A 16222-nucleotide genomic window follows, 5' to 3' on the forward strand; every position below is an offset into this window, starting at 1 on the left:
CCCCTAGCACTCAAAGCCGTCCGATGAGAACAAAGACGGTAAAGAGGAAAGTGAAGGGGAAGGCAACTGCGAGCTACTCCGCTATACCGCCACCGCCGCCCAATCCTTCTCTGGATAAGATATCCGACTCTATGTCGGATATGAGTATTACCTGGCAGATGCCAGCTGACGGAGTTGACATCGAGGGATACCTCGACAATGTCGGAGTTCGATCTGGAGTTGCACCATGAGATGATCTCCTTCCTTTGCGCACAAATGAAGAAGTAGTAGTTTTATCTTTTTTTTTAAAAAATGAATGACTTGTATTTTTATTTTCTAGGATTTTTAATTTGCTTTGTCTAGGATTTGTAATTTTAATTTCTACTAAACAATGTATTTTCCCGGTTTGAATTGTTCAACGTATTGCATTTACGAGTAAAATAGGTTGAAGTTGTGAATAGTGCAATTTATTAGTTGTGGCCCGGGTTGGGGCCTGCAGGGTTAGAGCAGTTGTGGCCTGTGATTCAAATTTAGGAGAATGATGATGTGGAGGGGACTTGGGGCCTGAATCCGACCAGGGTTAAGGATGCCCTTATGAATGCAAAAGGTCCAACTCCAAGAGCAATGCCCTAAAACTCCATAATATAATTCCATAGATCAACTTTTGGTGCATGCACTCAAAAGATTTGAGTGCGGAATATGGTAACTAACACAGTATAGTAGTTGTCATAAATTTCCAAATTACTTGTCATTTAGGAGTCATCACCGTTGCAGAAGTAGTTTTCCGCTTTAAAAAAAAGGAACAGAAATGAATTGGTTTTACAAAATTTTAACAGCATAACATATTAGTACATTATAGCCAGTTTTTTGGCAAAGCACTCGTAACTAGTTTTACTAGTGATTAAAAAGAAGTTGAGTTTCAAAAACACGCAAATAAAGGCCTTGATGTGCCAGAAGCAAAATTATCTACAAGAAATATACTGTTCAACTTGTTCTTTTGTGATTCTTCCTTGAGTTCTTTCTATTTTTGTTATAGCCCACTAATGGAATTCCATTTTAATGAAGGAGATTAGATTTATTCCAAATTGAAAAGTGACGCATAAGAATTATGCCTCGTTATTAATAAAACGCACAACCCTTATGCGTCTTTCGTTAATTACGCATAAGGGTTATGCGTCGTTAAAAGACGCATAACCCTTATGCGTCATTAACGAAAGACGCATAAGGGTTGTGCGTCTTTCAGTCAGCTTTTAACGCAGAAGGCAGAAGCAGCGCACAGAATACACTTTCAATTCCTCTCTCGGGTTTCCGGCGATTTCCGGCGATTTCCAACGTTATCTCCATAAGATCCGGTAATTTGTTCATCAATTAAGCTACATTCATCATTATTCATGTTTATTTTGCTTTCATTTGTTAGTTTTACCCAATTTATTAAATTAGGGCTTGTAGGAAAAATGTCTATAATTGTTGTTGTTTTAAATGTTTTTTATGCAGAAATTATGCACGTATTTGTGAGTTTGTATTGGGGTGGTAGAGTAGTTCAACTACCACATATGGGTATTGGTTATGAACCACCTCGTGCGAGGAGCTCCATCATATTAAATTCATGTGTTTCCTATTCTGAATTGGTAGCAATGATCTGTGATGCGATGAGAATAGATATGAACCAACACACAATTGAATTATTATGGAGACAATGTATAGTCTTTGCTTCCGGTGTGAGTTATACATGTTCTGTGATTTGCAATGATGAAAGTGTGATGTTTATGTTCATCAATGCTCAAAATTCAAGTGGGTGTATTGAATTATTTGTTGAATATTCACCTGTGAGGAGATTAGAAATCCAACCAATTGTTGATTATGGTATTGGATCATCTGCGAGGGTGGAGCATATGAGCTTTGATTGTGGTATTGGATCATCTGCGAGGGTGGAGCATATGAGCTTTAATCGTAGTATGAATGAGAAGAGAGATGTTGTAGATGTTGCTGATGTTGGTGTCGTCGCTGCATGGTCAAAAGTTGATTGGAACCTGTCGTGTCTCAAGTCTCATTCATCAATGAAGAACTTATGTACCTTAGCCCAATCAGCGCCCTTCCTCCCACGACGGTGACTTTTACTCAAATGCCCGGCATTATGTAGCATCCTATCACAGTACTGAGGAATACGCTGGCAGCGGTTAAATTGTCGGTAAACACGTCCAGCCTCGTGTGCCTCGACAAATTAACAGCACACCAAATAAGTGTCGCACAAGAAGGATGCAGTCGAATCAATGCAGTAATCAGGCAGGATACAATCTGCATACGGTGTCCACAGAAACTACAAAAAAATAATATATAAATCACAATTAATTTCATATTATAGTAAATTCATTAACTAAGACAACAAAAATAAATTTCACCTGGCCGGGACGAATCAGTGATAATTAATCACGATAATGAGCTACTGAATGTCGGAGAACATTTTCAATTTCAGTAACTCCGTGCCACCTATACATAATATTAATGTCAAAAGTTACCAAAAAAAGTACATAATTAAGTGAGTTAATGTAAAATATACATTACTTGGCTCCACACGGGGTATACGGCGTGTGCATAAGCGATATCAAGAAGGCTGACCTCAATGTAGGCCTTCTTTCCCACGCCCACAGCTGCAAAAGAACCATAGGTCCACCCACATCTCTTTTCTGCCTGCCTACAGAAGCCTCGCACAAATAATGATATAGAAAGGCTAAAGCAGCACTACCCCAACTGATATTAGCCACTTCTTCCGGATCGTCAAATGCATTTAACCACATAAAGGGGACCTTACACCCTGTGGTGTCCGGTATAATAAGCCCCCTAACAAGATCAGAGCATGTATACGTGCTCTTTGGATGTATGCATACTCATGCAGCCCATCACCCAAAGGTATCGTCGCTTGGTGGATCAGAGATGTAATCAACAAACCACCCTGCTTCGTTTCTGTTTCTGCGTCAGGTATCCATCCCAACACATCTCGACACTTGCTGGGCCAATCTTCATATCCAATAGGGTAGTCACGGCCAGTGAAAACACGACCGTTTGCTCTCAAACCCCACAGGCTTTGCACGTCCTGTAAGGTTACTTCTCCAACTGGTAGGTGGAAACAATGTGTCTCAGGCCTCCAGCGCTCGATCAAGGCAGTTATAAGCTCGTTGTCCATCCTCATCGGCCTTCCACATTTCACCACGCCTTTGAAACCCCATACATCAAGCCAATACTTCACATTTTCATATATTGACACTACCCAAACCTTACTTTCCGCCCTACGAACTCTCAACACATTTGCTGTGCCATTTGCCAACAATGAGGCTAAAATGTGTTCGTTTTGATGAAATAGTAATGATGGATCCTCAGGTCCATAACATAACTGTTGGGAACTTGCAGATGCCATCTACTTCAAAACATTCACCCAAGATTCAATTTTTTTCAAAAAAACTCAACAATCTAACTAAATTGCAACTTCAATTGACAACGACAAGCTATATTCCAATTTGGAGACATAATCAAGATTCAAATAGGCAAGAAAAGGGGCGCAATTACAAAAACTTAATCACTTACTTCTACCCATTGAATTATATGCATATGAAATACACAAATAGACAACAAAACAACAAAAATCGAGCAAAAATCCATCAATTTCATCATAAACCCTAATTTTACTAAATTACGGAAAACCTACACAAATTAAGCAATAAAGGATGTATGTAGCCAAATTGAAGAACAATTGCCGGAATATGTTCGAAAATGAGGGAAATTCACCGGAAATTGCTGGGATTCGTCGGAAATTTTCGACCCTAGACGCATGTTCATTCGATGTTCCTGCTTCGCTGCTTATGCTCTGTGCGAAGCCTTCTGCTTGTTTTAAAACCCGATCGAAGACGCATAAGTGTTATGCGTCGCTAGGCAAAGACGCACAAGGGTTATGCGTCGCTACTGAAAGACACATAAGTGTTATGCGTCGTTAGGGAAAGACGAATAATTGTTATGCGTCACTAAGTAAAGACGCATGATGGTTATGCGTCTCTCTATTAACGACGCATAAGTGTTATGCGTCACTCCCTTAGTCGGAATACGACTAAAACCTTCATTAAAATGGAATTCCATTAACATGCATTACCAAAAATAGAATTTTTCCTCTCTTCCTTTTCCTTTTTTAGTAGATAGGTACATTTGTCTCATAATGGTTCAAATATTCTTAAGCCAACAGCGCAATGATTAAGTGCAACATATCTCAAATAAATGGCATGAACATGACCCAAATATTGAAGCAAGACTAAACAAGCACATAAGTTGTAGTAAATGACCTCTATTGAGGGGACTAAACAAGCACATCATAACGTATCTCGATTTAATAACTACATAATTCATTACTGTGTTTGAACTTCATTGATACGAGGCTGAAGATAAAAGAAACATATATCATCCTTTTAAAGCCTAAAGGCAAGAGAGGGGCATTCATTTTTCTGAAAAGAGTGGTGGATTTCTTTGGTCCGATGTGAAGTCAATAGAGATTAGAGGGCTAAAGGTAAGAGCATCTCTAATGGCGGACGTCCGATCGGACATCCGCGACGGGCGACCGGGACGTCCGCCATTGTGGCGTGGAAGGTAGGATACGGACGTCCCGTAAGGACGTCGAATGTCCTCGGACGTGCGGGCGACGGGCGGGCGGACGTCCGCCATTGTGGTGTGGGTCGGACGTCCGGGTCGGACGTCCGGTATTAATTTAAAAAAAAAACTCTATATATACGGCTCGTTGCACTTCATTTCATTCACACCACTTGTGTTAACAAGTTTCTCTCTTATTTTATTATGTAATTTTTTCTTTTTTATTATGTAAATTTTTTTCTTTTTTTTATGTATTTTTTTTAATGAAGCATTTACAATTTTCTCGTATTCAGTGTCAAAATTATAATTCCGTTATGTATATTTGTGAATTTGTGATTTTTTTTATTGCGGGAAGTCCTAGTGGGAAGGGCGATGGAAAATGCGGATTGTGAAGGGGATGTCCTAGTGATGTGGCAGTGGGATGGAAAGTCCTAGTGACGTGACAGGAGATGTTTTTGGGAAGACCTAGTGGATGTCCGAGTGGGACATCCGCCCACTAGAGATGCTCTAAACTGCATCACGGAAAGTGAAAGCTCACACACATCTCGATTCACTCCTTTTTAGACACGTATAGAGGTGCGCTGTCTCTCTCCTCCCAATAAATCTATCCGTTGGGCTGTCGCGGTCCCATCACCCCCCACCACATCATTCATCTCTCTCTCTCTCCAATTGCCTAGGATTTTATGCTTTTACCTGGATTGATTATTAGTATTATAATTTGTACATAAACATGTTTGTTAGTGTGTTATTTGTTAGTGTCGTTTTCGGTCTTGGACCAGATTTATGGAATCAAGAATTGTTTTCTTTATGTTGGAGTGGGATAAAGTAATGATCTTTGTATGGAGATGTGGATTTCTTGGTATAATTGTTTCAGAAACTACTTTTTTTATTTGATTCTTTTGTTTTAGGTGAGAGTATAAGTACTGTGTCTTTGAGTATAGGTGGCCATTTGAGATGCCTTTAGTGAGGCTGATAATGAGGGAGGATGCGTCCTCTCTCTCTCTCTCTCTCTCTCTCCTGCATCGAAGTTGCTTTAGCGTAGTGTTCCGAGAATAAGACTTGAAGCCTATTTTTTGTAACTAAAACAATATCGTTGCAGTGAATAAAGATCAGCAGCCACTATATTATTATGAGGCAGCCCTCTCTCTCTCAAAGCGATAGCCATAGAGGAGGAGCTATGGCTGCTGCTCTTGTCCTGCTGCTGCCCCTTCTTCTTCCGAGCATATTCACCCCTTTGAGCCACGCCTTTCCCTCCCTTCTCTCGGTATGTTCTTCATCTCACTCTGTGTGCTTTTTGTATTGTGTGCTTTTGTGCCTTCCTATTTGCTTACTTTCTGAGTTCTGTATACTGGGTTTTGAGCGAGAGAGAGTTGCACTTGTTGAATTCTTAAAAAAAAAGTAAAAAAAATTGCAACTTTAAACTCTGTTGTATTCTGGTATCTTGTGATGGTTAGAAGCAATACTGTTGATATTAGTAATATTTGTCATAGCTTTGTGGGTACTGGTAAATGGTTATTTTGTGAAATAGATTTCATCTTCCTCAATTTGGAGACATCGTTAAAGAATGTATCGGGCTGAAGGAAGGATGTAATTTTCAGTTCACTTATGTTAGCTTAAATATGAATCCTGTGGTTTCCTTCCACACTACTGGAGTAGGGAAGTACTTCCTTGATGCAAACATGGTTAAAAATGTTTCTCTCAAGTATTATCGTTTGGCACTTATAGGATACTGATACCTGAAACTGGTGAAGGTAGGTTGGGTAGTTTGAGAACCTGGAGGTTAGTGAGTTACTTGCATTGATTGCGTCAATAGTTGCTCATCTGCTAAGCTTCCCTTTTTGAAGGATTAAAGATTAAAAGTTCAAGAGAGACTTGCTTGATAATTTGAAGTGTGAAATGCCCATGGTGATAGATTATGACTGGCTTCAACTGTAAAAATGATGTTGGAACCAACTGGCTATAGAGCAACTCAAGGGATTGTTTTGTGTAGGCTTAATATTGATAACGTACCATCTTAGATAATTCATATTTTGGATTACTGATATCTATATCTGGTTTACCAAGCAAGGCTACATCTTGTTTGTTAAAGTTGTAGTAGTAATTATTGGAATTGGAGTAGTAATTCGTTTTGATTTTCTTAGCCTATTTAATTAGTGCTGTAGCTAGGCACTCTTGTTTGCATTCCATGTCTTGTTGGTTAGAGATGTCATTGTATGGACACATTTTGATTCTCATAGCTTATTTATCTAGTGCAGGAGTGGAATGCTCCTAAACCTAGACACTCTCACTTGCTTAAGAGTGCTTTGCAGCGCCAAAGTGTGAGTAAGACATCATCTGATGTACTATCATTTAGCGCATAGCAACAATAATTTCTAATGATTCTTCAAGTATCTGATGCTTAATTTTCCTTCCATTTCCCCCTTCTGTAATAGTCAGATAGACAACTAGCTGACCTATGGATGCCGCTGCCTCAACAACCATTGAAACGCTGCATCCGATCAGATGGTATCTCTAGTAAGTCATAAGAAACTCTTGCTGTATATTCCACATAAACGCAGAGAAGGGGAATAGAATTTCTATTTTATCAAGTTTGAAATACTTTTATATATAAAATAATGGGGTTTGTGCAACAAGTTTAATATGAAGAAAATTTCATCTTCATTCTCCTTAATAATTGGTTTTTCGTGTGAAGCAGCATTGCCAGAGAAATCTCAGGGATATATTCAGGTGTTCCTTGATGGAGGGCTAAATCAGCAGAGAATGGGAGTAAGTACTTCGAGTTATTATAACGCGTATAACGCATAGTCAAAGAGTTTTTTCTTACCTGATTGGAATTTGGAATTAGTCTGTCTCCTTTCTCTGATGTATGTGCTTTTGTTGTTAAAGATTTGTGATGCAGTTGCTGTAGCCAAAATTTTGAATGCAACTCTCATAATTCCATATCTTGAAGTAAATCCTGTCTGGAAAGATTCAAGGTAAATTTTTATAAGTTCATCTGTTCATACCTTCTATACTAGTGCACTATGATACAAATGCATATTCTTGTTAATTTTCAGTTGAAACCAAAAGCTGTAACTGTAACTGATGGGATCAGACCTATTACTCTCGTTGTCTCCTTGCAGCACATTCACGGATATATATGATGTGGATCACTTCATTAACGTGCTGAAAGATGACGTATCTATTGTTAGAGAGTTACCTGCTGAATATTTTTGGAGTACGCGGGAGTATTACGCTACAGCAATTCGAGCTACCAGGATTAAAACAGCACCTGTTCATGCTTCCACAAACTGGTATCTGGAGAATGTTTCACCTGTCTTGGAGAGGTTGGTAAACCAGAGCTAATATTTTCCAAGTCTATTTAATTACATTGATGCATAATCTTCATGACGTGCTCATTGTAATATCACCCTTCGTTTCAATTGTCAATTTTTAGGGCATGTCGTAAGGTATCCTTAGTTTATAGTAGTATAATTTTATTTTGAACTTCCAAAAGTTTTCAGTTATATATTAGCTCTGATGGGTTCGTTCAAGAGTATAAAGCTCATGTTATCTATTATAAAAAGAATGCAGGCTCACTGCTCTTTTCTAATATGATAAATTCTCATGGATGAAGAGATTCACCGTTGTATTAGAGTACTCTGTCAGTATGATGCTAATAGAACTCGAAAGCATAATATTTATTGGCATGTTTCCCTGCTGACCAGAAAGAAAAATCCTCTTTTTTCTAGTTATGCACTTCATTGTCAATGTGTAACTTTAGCATCTTTGGAATGTCCAGTTATGGAATTGCTGCAATTGCACCATTTTCTCACCGTCTGGCCTTCGACAATATGCCTGAGGAGATCCAACGACTACGATGCAAAGTCAACTTTCAGGCTTTGGTTTTTGTTCCTCATATCAGAGCTCTTGGGGATTCTCTTGTAAGTCATCTCAGGAATTCTCCTAGTTCAAGTGGTACAGATGGCACCAACTACATACAGAAAGTAACCGACGCTAAAGGCTGGCAAGGGACTGGAAAGTTTGTTGTTCTCCATCTTCGTTTTGACAAGGTCTTCTGCTGTTCTCATTCATATCACTGTGACCTAACTTCTCAAGTGTTTCTCATAGTATATAGAATGAATGCTTAAAATCTGGATGTATTTGTCAGGACATGGCCGCCCACTCGGCATGTGACTTTGGTGGAGGCAAGGCTGAGAAGTTGGCTCTGGCCAAGTACCGACAGGTTATTTGGCAGGGAAGGGTGTTAAATTCTCAATTCACTGACGAGGAGTTAAGGAGTCGAGGGCGGTGCCCATTGACTCCGGAAGAGATTGGATTGCTGCTGGCAGCTTTGGGATTCGACAACAGTACACGCTTGTATCTAGCATCCCATAAGGTTAGTAACAGATATTAACCTTAGTAACTAATATGCATTCCAATGGAGTTTATTTTCATGTCGTTCGTCTATTTTAGGTATATGGAGGGGAAGCTAGGATCTCAACGTTGTGGAGTTTGTTTCCACTTATGGAGGACAAAAAGAGCCTGGCATCATCAGAAGAAAGAGCTCAGATTAAAGGAAAGGCTTCATTGTTAGCAGCAGTTGATTACTATGTCAGCATGCATAGTGATATCTTTATTTCTGCTTCGCCAGGAAATATGCATAATGCTGTTGTAAGCTACTTTCTCTCCCTCCCTCCCTCTCTCATTGCATCAAACTAGTGATTGATTAATTTCCGGAGTTCTCGTGGATTCTCAGGTGGGGCATCGAACATATGAAAACAAGAAGACCATAAGGCCAAACATGGCGTTGCTAGGGCAGCTTTTCTTGAACAAGAGCCTGAGTTGGCCGGAGTTTGAAGAAGCTGTCGTTGGAGGGCACAAGAACAGGCAAGGACAGCTGAGGTTACGCAAACCTACACAGTCCATATACACTTACCCCGCTCCTGATTGCATGTGCAACGCTTGAGGCACCTTACGACTCACTATATCAATCTCGTACTATTTATAAATAAACGACAACCCATTCTGCATTTAGTTATAGAAGAGGGCACGTCACGAACTGCACAGTCACTCCGCGATAGATTCATTTGAGGGTTGTAAATTATGTATTCGAGTTTAAATTATAGCAGATTCTTGTGTAGCAGATGCTGGTGTGGTGGTGTAACATACAACTTTATTGAATCTAATCCCTCATTATTTTATCTGTCATAAGCTTGGTTTGTTTCTTGTGTTCATGCCTGCTTTGTATGTTTTGTATATTTCTTATTTAGTTGGTATAAATTTATACTCTAGATGGTATACTTTGTAAATTATCACAAGTATTATGTAAGGATGACTATTTACAGTTTCTAAATTACAACAGTGCAAAAATGGAAGGATTGAGGATTCAACTAATCTTGCTGATCTTTCTGATCACTACTTGGAGATCCTGTTGTATTGGACTGTTTAGTATCCTTCTTTTCCATACGAGTCACTGCAGGCCCACTGCCACTATGCAACCGAGCCAATTCTTTCATATCTTCAGGGTTTGTATCTTCATCGATGGGAAGGGTTCTCTTCGAGCCATCCAACGCAACACCAAGAACTATGTTCTCTTCCAGAGAAGGAGGTTTGGTTGGAGGAGGAGCTGGTGTCGCCTGTTGTTTTGCATCTTGTTAACTTGCGAAGTAGACGGGACGCCCTCCAGGAGCTTCTCCTCGGGATTGGGGGCTTTAGTGGCAGCATTTCCAAGCTTATTAGTGTCCCATTGTAACAACCCGAACTTTCGTACCTTATTATTTTTTATTTGCCTAAAGATAAATGATAATTGATCGTTGTAGTATTCGAATCTGCCATTTTCATGTATAATAATTGATCTTGGAATTATAAATAATCGTTGCTTCGTTCTTGAACGAATATTTCAAGTAAAAAAAAAAAAGTAACACCAAATAAAAAGTTATAATGTACGGCATATCTCCGAAGTCCGCTAAATTACTATTATACAAATTTATTAAATCCTTATCTATTACAATTAGAGAAAAGTTCATGCAGCCCGTTCAATGGTCGTGCTCGCACTCCAAGAAAGTCCGGTACATCATCAGGGAAGACTATGGATGTTATTTGTTTTCCTACACCAAAGCCACGAGCTTAAACTGGGTTTTTGCTATACCAAATTAAATAAATAAGTAAATAAATATACAAATAATAAAATTTAATAAACAAATAAAATAAAATAAAAATGAGAAAGAAGACAGATACATTGAATTGTTTTTTTTTCAGACAGAGCATTAAATTGCTGCTTTTAAATTATAGATAGGAATGTTAGCAACTTGATGCCCACGCCACATTCACAGCCATCTCCATCTTTTATACGTATCACAATCACCTTGTTCACTTCCACATCACAACTAAGTCCTATTCCCCTATAATATTTGTTGCACAATCCGTTTCCTCCTATCTCTGCCGCAAGAAAAACCAAGAACCACTCTGCACAATTTCAACTCAAGGTAAACAATCCCTCTATCGATTTGTACCTAAATTGCTCCTATTTCAGAATCTAACACCAACGATTGCTATCAATAGAAATCGGAATTTTCAGCTTTAGGAATCTCCTTTCTGACCATGTGAACTCCATAACCAAGTCCTACTCACGGAGGTATAATTTCTACCCAATTCCAAGTATGAATTTTTAGCAATTGTTTCACAGCATATAATCATCCACCTTTCCCACACATAACACAATCATTTGAACATAATCGATGCTGCGATTAAAAAAAAAAAAAAGAACATAACTTCGAATAAAAAGAACTTACCTTTCGCGGGGTCGGAGTCTTTCACGGCTGAACGGGTTAGTCCCGGGACGTTTCGGGGTAAATCGGGGTGACATAGGAGTTAATCGGGCCTGACCCGGCGGCAACAGCAGCGGCCTGACCGGCGTTGGGTTCAGCGGCGCGACGGCGGGTACGCGCCTCAGCAGCAGCAGCTCTTCCGGTGAATCGGCGGCTGCACCGACATCATCGAGATAGCAGTGGCGTCGCGTCTTCCAGGCGTAACAGCAGCAGCATCGCGTCTCCCGGCGGCGACGGATCAGTGACGTCTGACGGAGGCAGTGGCGGCGGATCGGCGATGGAGGCAGATCCGCGGCGGCGTGAGGCTGAGAGAGGGAGAGAGGGAGAGACGACGCAGACGGCGGTGCGAGGGTGGCGACGGAGGGATGGCTGGTCGACGTCGCGAGGTGTGAAACGGGGTGAGGCGGCGGAAGTTTTTGATTTGGGAAACAAATTTGTGCATTTTGGGGAAGAAGTGTGAATAGTGTTGAGAGAGGAAGAAACCGACAGTGGCGTGGAGTATATGGGTTTATTTATTTGGTGGACTAATAAATTAGTTACTTGGGCTAAGGGATGGGAAATATTTGATTTTGGGCTCATGAATTAATTAAATGGGTTATACTATTTATTCGAGCCCAACTATAATCCGAGCTCAATCCCCTTCAAATTAATTTGGGGTTGCAATACCTAGTAAGTGTGAGGCCCATTTTCGAATTTATTTAATTTCTGGGCTTAATAAATTAATTGGATGATCTATTTAAGTTGGGCTCCAATTAAATTGTTTTGGGGCTTTAGTAAATTAATTTGAGAGATAAGGTGGAGAATTTGGGTTTTATAAATAAATCATTGGGTTGATAATTGAATTAATTGTGGGGAATTGTTTAATTAATTTTATAATATTTCCAAGGCCGAAATAAATATAAATTCTCGGTGGGAAATTATTACGATAAGTTAATCATGGAATTGAATAAAATTTTTTAGGAGTTATTTAATTAAATCCCGAAATAATTTTGAAGTATGAATAGTTTATCCCAAGTCCGGAATATATAATTTTTCTTAACAAAGGGAAATAGTTGCGATAATTCGATTATGCGCTTAAATAAATTTTAGGATTTTTGTTCGATATTATGATGGAAAATACGAGGAGCTAACGGAGGAATTATGGGCGTAAGCGGCCGACCAGCATCGCCCCGCTACGCCTCGGGCGGCTGCTAAGGAAATGGAAAGAAAGAGGTAGACGACGTTCTCAAGTCACAGAAATAATTAAGTTTAATAAAAAAAAAAGTGCTATTAATTAAATTTCCCAATTTAATTAATATGCAAGTTTCTAAAATTTTCTAACGGTGAACAAATGATAAAAGAAATAAAGTAGGGGCATGCATTCCTATAAGTATGTGAATTTCTCGAGTCTTATTAGTACGTTGTTTGTTTTCAAAAGGCTATCTCTGTGAGTTAAGGGTGGAGTCAGGAAAATTCAAGTTAAGGAGTTTTAAGCGAACAAGGTGAGCTTTCTTATACTAAAAATACAAATCGTATTTTATGATAACACGAACACATGTTCGTGATTTTAATGATGTGGTCTTGCCATAAATGTTTTGTATGATGCCTATCTGTTTGGCTAAGGCCAAAGAAATTATGAATGATGATATATGTGAATCGAATTCGGGTCCCAGTGAGGGTGGTGTCCCCGCTCGGACTAGTGTACACAAGCTACCTCTGTCATGTTGGGCAGAGCAGGTGACCGAGGAAGGTGGCCACCTTCCCGGCACAAGGATACCTCTGACATGTTGGGCAGAGAAGGTGACCGTGGAAGGTGGCCACCTTCCCGGCACAAGAATACCTCTGACGTGATGGGCAGAGAAGGTGACCGTGCGAGAACACCATCTCGACGGCACAATGTGATCAGATATGGCTAAGTACCAGAAAAAGGGGTTGCAACCCAATGTGAATATTTTTAGTAAGCTCGGGTCTTTTCAACAACACCCCGAGTGTTACTGTGATGATGGCTTGACAATATTTTCAAATGTATATGTGTAATTTTCGGCAATGTGTTCACTGAGTACTTTTTGTACTCAGCCCTGCATATATTTCTAAATGAGCAGGTTGAGCAGCGAAGTGGTGGAGGAAGTGCTATTGAGACAAGAAATTTAATTCAGTCAGATTTTGACTCTCGGAGGTTCATGTCTTCATACATGGAACCGCGTTCATTTGCTTTCGTTGTGCATCTTAAAAGACTCAAGTCTATTTTGTTCAAAACTCTGATTTATTTCGAGCTATTCCCATTTATTTCGGGTTGTGGTTGAGTTGTGTTGATTTTCCCCTTTCTTCCCCGCTTCTTTAATCCTCCCCAAGTCGCGATCAACCGTGTTTTCTATCCTTAGAAAATGCGGTCGTGACAGAGTGGTATCAGAGCATTCTTTCTAGCTCTGAACCCGAGAGTCTTCTTTGAAAGTCCTGGTCTAGCCTTGTTCCACTAGACTGTCTAATCGATGAAAATGCTCTTAGCACTCTCACCAATCGCGCTCAACGAGGAAAAAGGTAAAATGTTCTTTTTCTAAAGAAAGTCAAGATGTTTGAAAGTTTGAAATGAAGAAATAACTCATGCAGTTAATTTGAGTGAACAGATGAAAATACTAAGTTCAAAGAAAGAGTTGATGTTTCTTGATTTGGTAGCGTGCTTAAAGAAAGAGTTAATATGTCTTTTCTTGGCTAAAGACTGCGAATGTCAGACATTAAAAAAAAAGTAAATCTCCTAAATGGAAAAAGGTACTGAAATATGAAAGTATAAAGTGTACTAGTCTGATACCAATTGTTGAAATAATGTCTCTTTTTGAGTTTGTGAAATGATACCTCTTTTTGAGTAATCATTGAATCATGTTGCTAGAATGGGGAAATCAAAATTTCCAAGAACTTAGAATACTTAGTTATGTGTTCCTTCTAGAAAACAATATGAACTCGAACTTAGAAGTACAGTATGAACATTTCTCGCTTTCCCGAGCGACGAAAAGAAAAGGGACGCGATAGAAAGAAACTTCGTCACGAGAAAAGCAATCCAGCATAGAACAAAACAAAACGATGTTTCTAGAAAGATGGTGGGGGCTAAAGGCAATTTTTTTTTTACGTCCCAATGACACGAATAATCTGGGTTAGTCATTGTCTTTCTTGACAATCCAATCACTCCAAAGACAATCTAATCACTCCAAAGGATCATACCTTTGATCCCACTAAGCGATGTATACATACATAGCAAGAGAATAAGATTACCATGTAAACAAAGAACCTAGCTCTACAATAATAAGTAAACAGAAACGGTGTGTTACGAAGATGAGCGTTCTGACGAACCAAGAGTACCAAAGAGTCATAATCTCCACATATGGTCATCTGACGTGATCGTAAGGTGAAAATAGCTTGTGACCAAAGTTTCTCATAACTCGTTTACCATTCTCTATACAGAATTAAACAGAGAGTATCACCATCGTAGTTAACTAGGAAGATTCATCAACAACGCTTACTTGGATTCCCATGAATTTCATTTTCTCGCATTCCCCTTGATCAAAATACTTTTGTTGAATTAAGACCTTAAATGACTCCTTTTTGCAAGGTAATGTGCCATTATTTTCACTCTTCTATGTCAAGGTTGTGCATCACTTATAGTTTTGAGCTTGCTCCCTCATGTTTTCTGATAACCTCCAGTTACTACGGTCCTTCTTTACTCGTTCTGTATATAAGCAATATTTTGACTCTCTGAATTCTTGACACCGAACTCCTATACTCGGAGCTGCTTGATTTATAGCCTTCAGAATGAACATGTTTCCCTAAACTATTGCCTCTTCAATGATAATATATTCTTCAAAGATCATTAGTAGATCTTTAGTGTTTTCAAATGTGCTTGTTGACACTCTTTAATTTTTAAAGAATAGTCCCCTCTTCTTAATTCCACCATAATTATTCCATCATGCTTTGAGCTCTTTAGCAACTCCAAGTCTAAAGTAATTTGCTCTCTTCCCGAACCAGTTTGGTCTGGTTGTATTCTCTACTAATTAATTTCCGTGATTTGGTTACAAACTTTGTGAATTCATGAACGTGATATAGTATCACGATGTTGTTGACCCAAAAGGGTAGCTCCTTGTTATTCTTCTTTCTGAAATCCACTTGAGACCAATCATTTTCAGTTTTACTATATTGGAGCTGTCATCTGGTGAGACCTTAAACCTTTTAATTTGACTTTTTGTGTTTTCAGACATATTGACAAGCTCTTTGTTTTACAAGAGCACTCTCATCTTCTGAATTCAAATATGACTGTTGTCTCTTGATTTGAGCTTTTCTGCAAGCTCCATATCAAAGCTGGCACATTGCTTCTCCCTTGGCTAGTTTCCTCTTGTTGCCCTCTTTATTAGTTAGTTTCCACGAATTGATTATAAACTCAAAAAAAAAAAAAAAATTCTTTGATATGATCTTCTATCACAATGTTCTTGAGCAAATTGCAATTGTTTGTTTTCCCTATTCTTTTCAAATCCATTTGTAACCAACCATCTCAGTTCTTACTGTTATCATCTATGGATACTTGAAACTTTTCTACTTGATTGTTAATTTTGAATATTATTGGCAACCTGTTATTGACATCTACATTCTCTTCCTCATACCCTCACTTTCACAATTTATTCCATCTGGCAAGCTCTTCCCACAATAAAATTTCCAAGCTCTATGGGTATAGCTCAAGCCCTTTTAAAGTTGTATATTTTCTTTTCTGGGAGTGAGCATAATGAGTCCAATTGAGCCTAGTCTTTGCACTTCTTGAAAACCTTTGTTGCAAGCTAATGGTGAAAGTT

The 16222-nt window shown here is 39.0% G+C and overlaps 1 protein-coding gene and 1 long non-coding RNA gene across 7 annotated transcripts; one reads left to right on the forward strand and one right to left on the reverse strand.

Moving 5' to 3' along the window:
* Positions 1-5244: 5244 nt before the first annotated feature.
* On the forward strand, positions 5245-9795 carry LOC121785405 (O-fucosyltransferase 39-like). Of its 5 annotated transcripts, none has more exons than XM_042183818.1 (10): positions 5245-5869; positions 6861-6927; positions 7042-7119; positions 7298-7371; positions 7492-7580; positions 7728-7931; positions 8387-8657; positions 8756-8983; positions 9061-9258; positions 9344-9795. In XM_042183818.1, exons 1-10 carry the CDS (start codon positions 5735-5737, stop codon positions 9551-9553), a joined length of 1554 nt encoding a protein of 517 aa, XP_042039752.1. In that variant the 5' UTR covers positions 5245-5734; the 3' UTR covers positions 9554-9795. The 5 variants fall into 5 exon arrangements, with proteins under 5 accessions (XP_042039752.1, XP_042039750.1, XP_042039754.1 ...); XM_042183816.1 differs by having other exon boundaries at positions 6861-6923; positions 7038-7119; XM_042183820.1 differs by having other exon boundaries at positions 5246-5869; positions 7301-7371.
* Positions 9796-10466: 671 nt separating this feature from the next.
* On the reverse strand, positions 10467-12670 carry LOC121785068. 2 transcript variants are annotated; one of them, XR_006046896.1, is made up of 2 exons: positions 11379-12670; positions 10467-10694 (listed from the first exon to the last, which is right to left on the reverse strand). It is a non-coding gene; the product is annotated as an uncharacterized LOC121785068 (long non-coding RNA). The 2 variants fall into 2 exon arrangements; XR_006046897.1 differs by having other exon boundaries at positions 10467-11052.
* Between the last annotated feature and the right edge of the window lie 3552 nt (positions 12671-16222).

The sequence above is a fragment of the Salvia splendens genome, chromosome 21 (assembly GCF_004379255.2).
Source record: "Salvia splendens isolate huo1 chromosome 21, SspV2, whole genome shotgun sequence".
In the NCBI taxonomy this organism is placed as follows: Eukaryota; Viridiplantae; Streptophyta; class Magnoliopsida; order Lamiales; family Lamiaceae; genus Salvia; species Salvia splendens.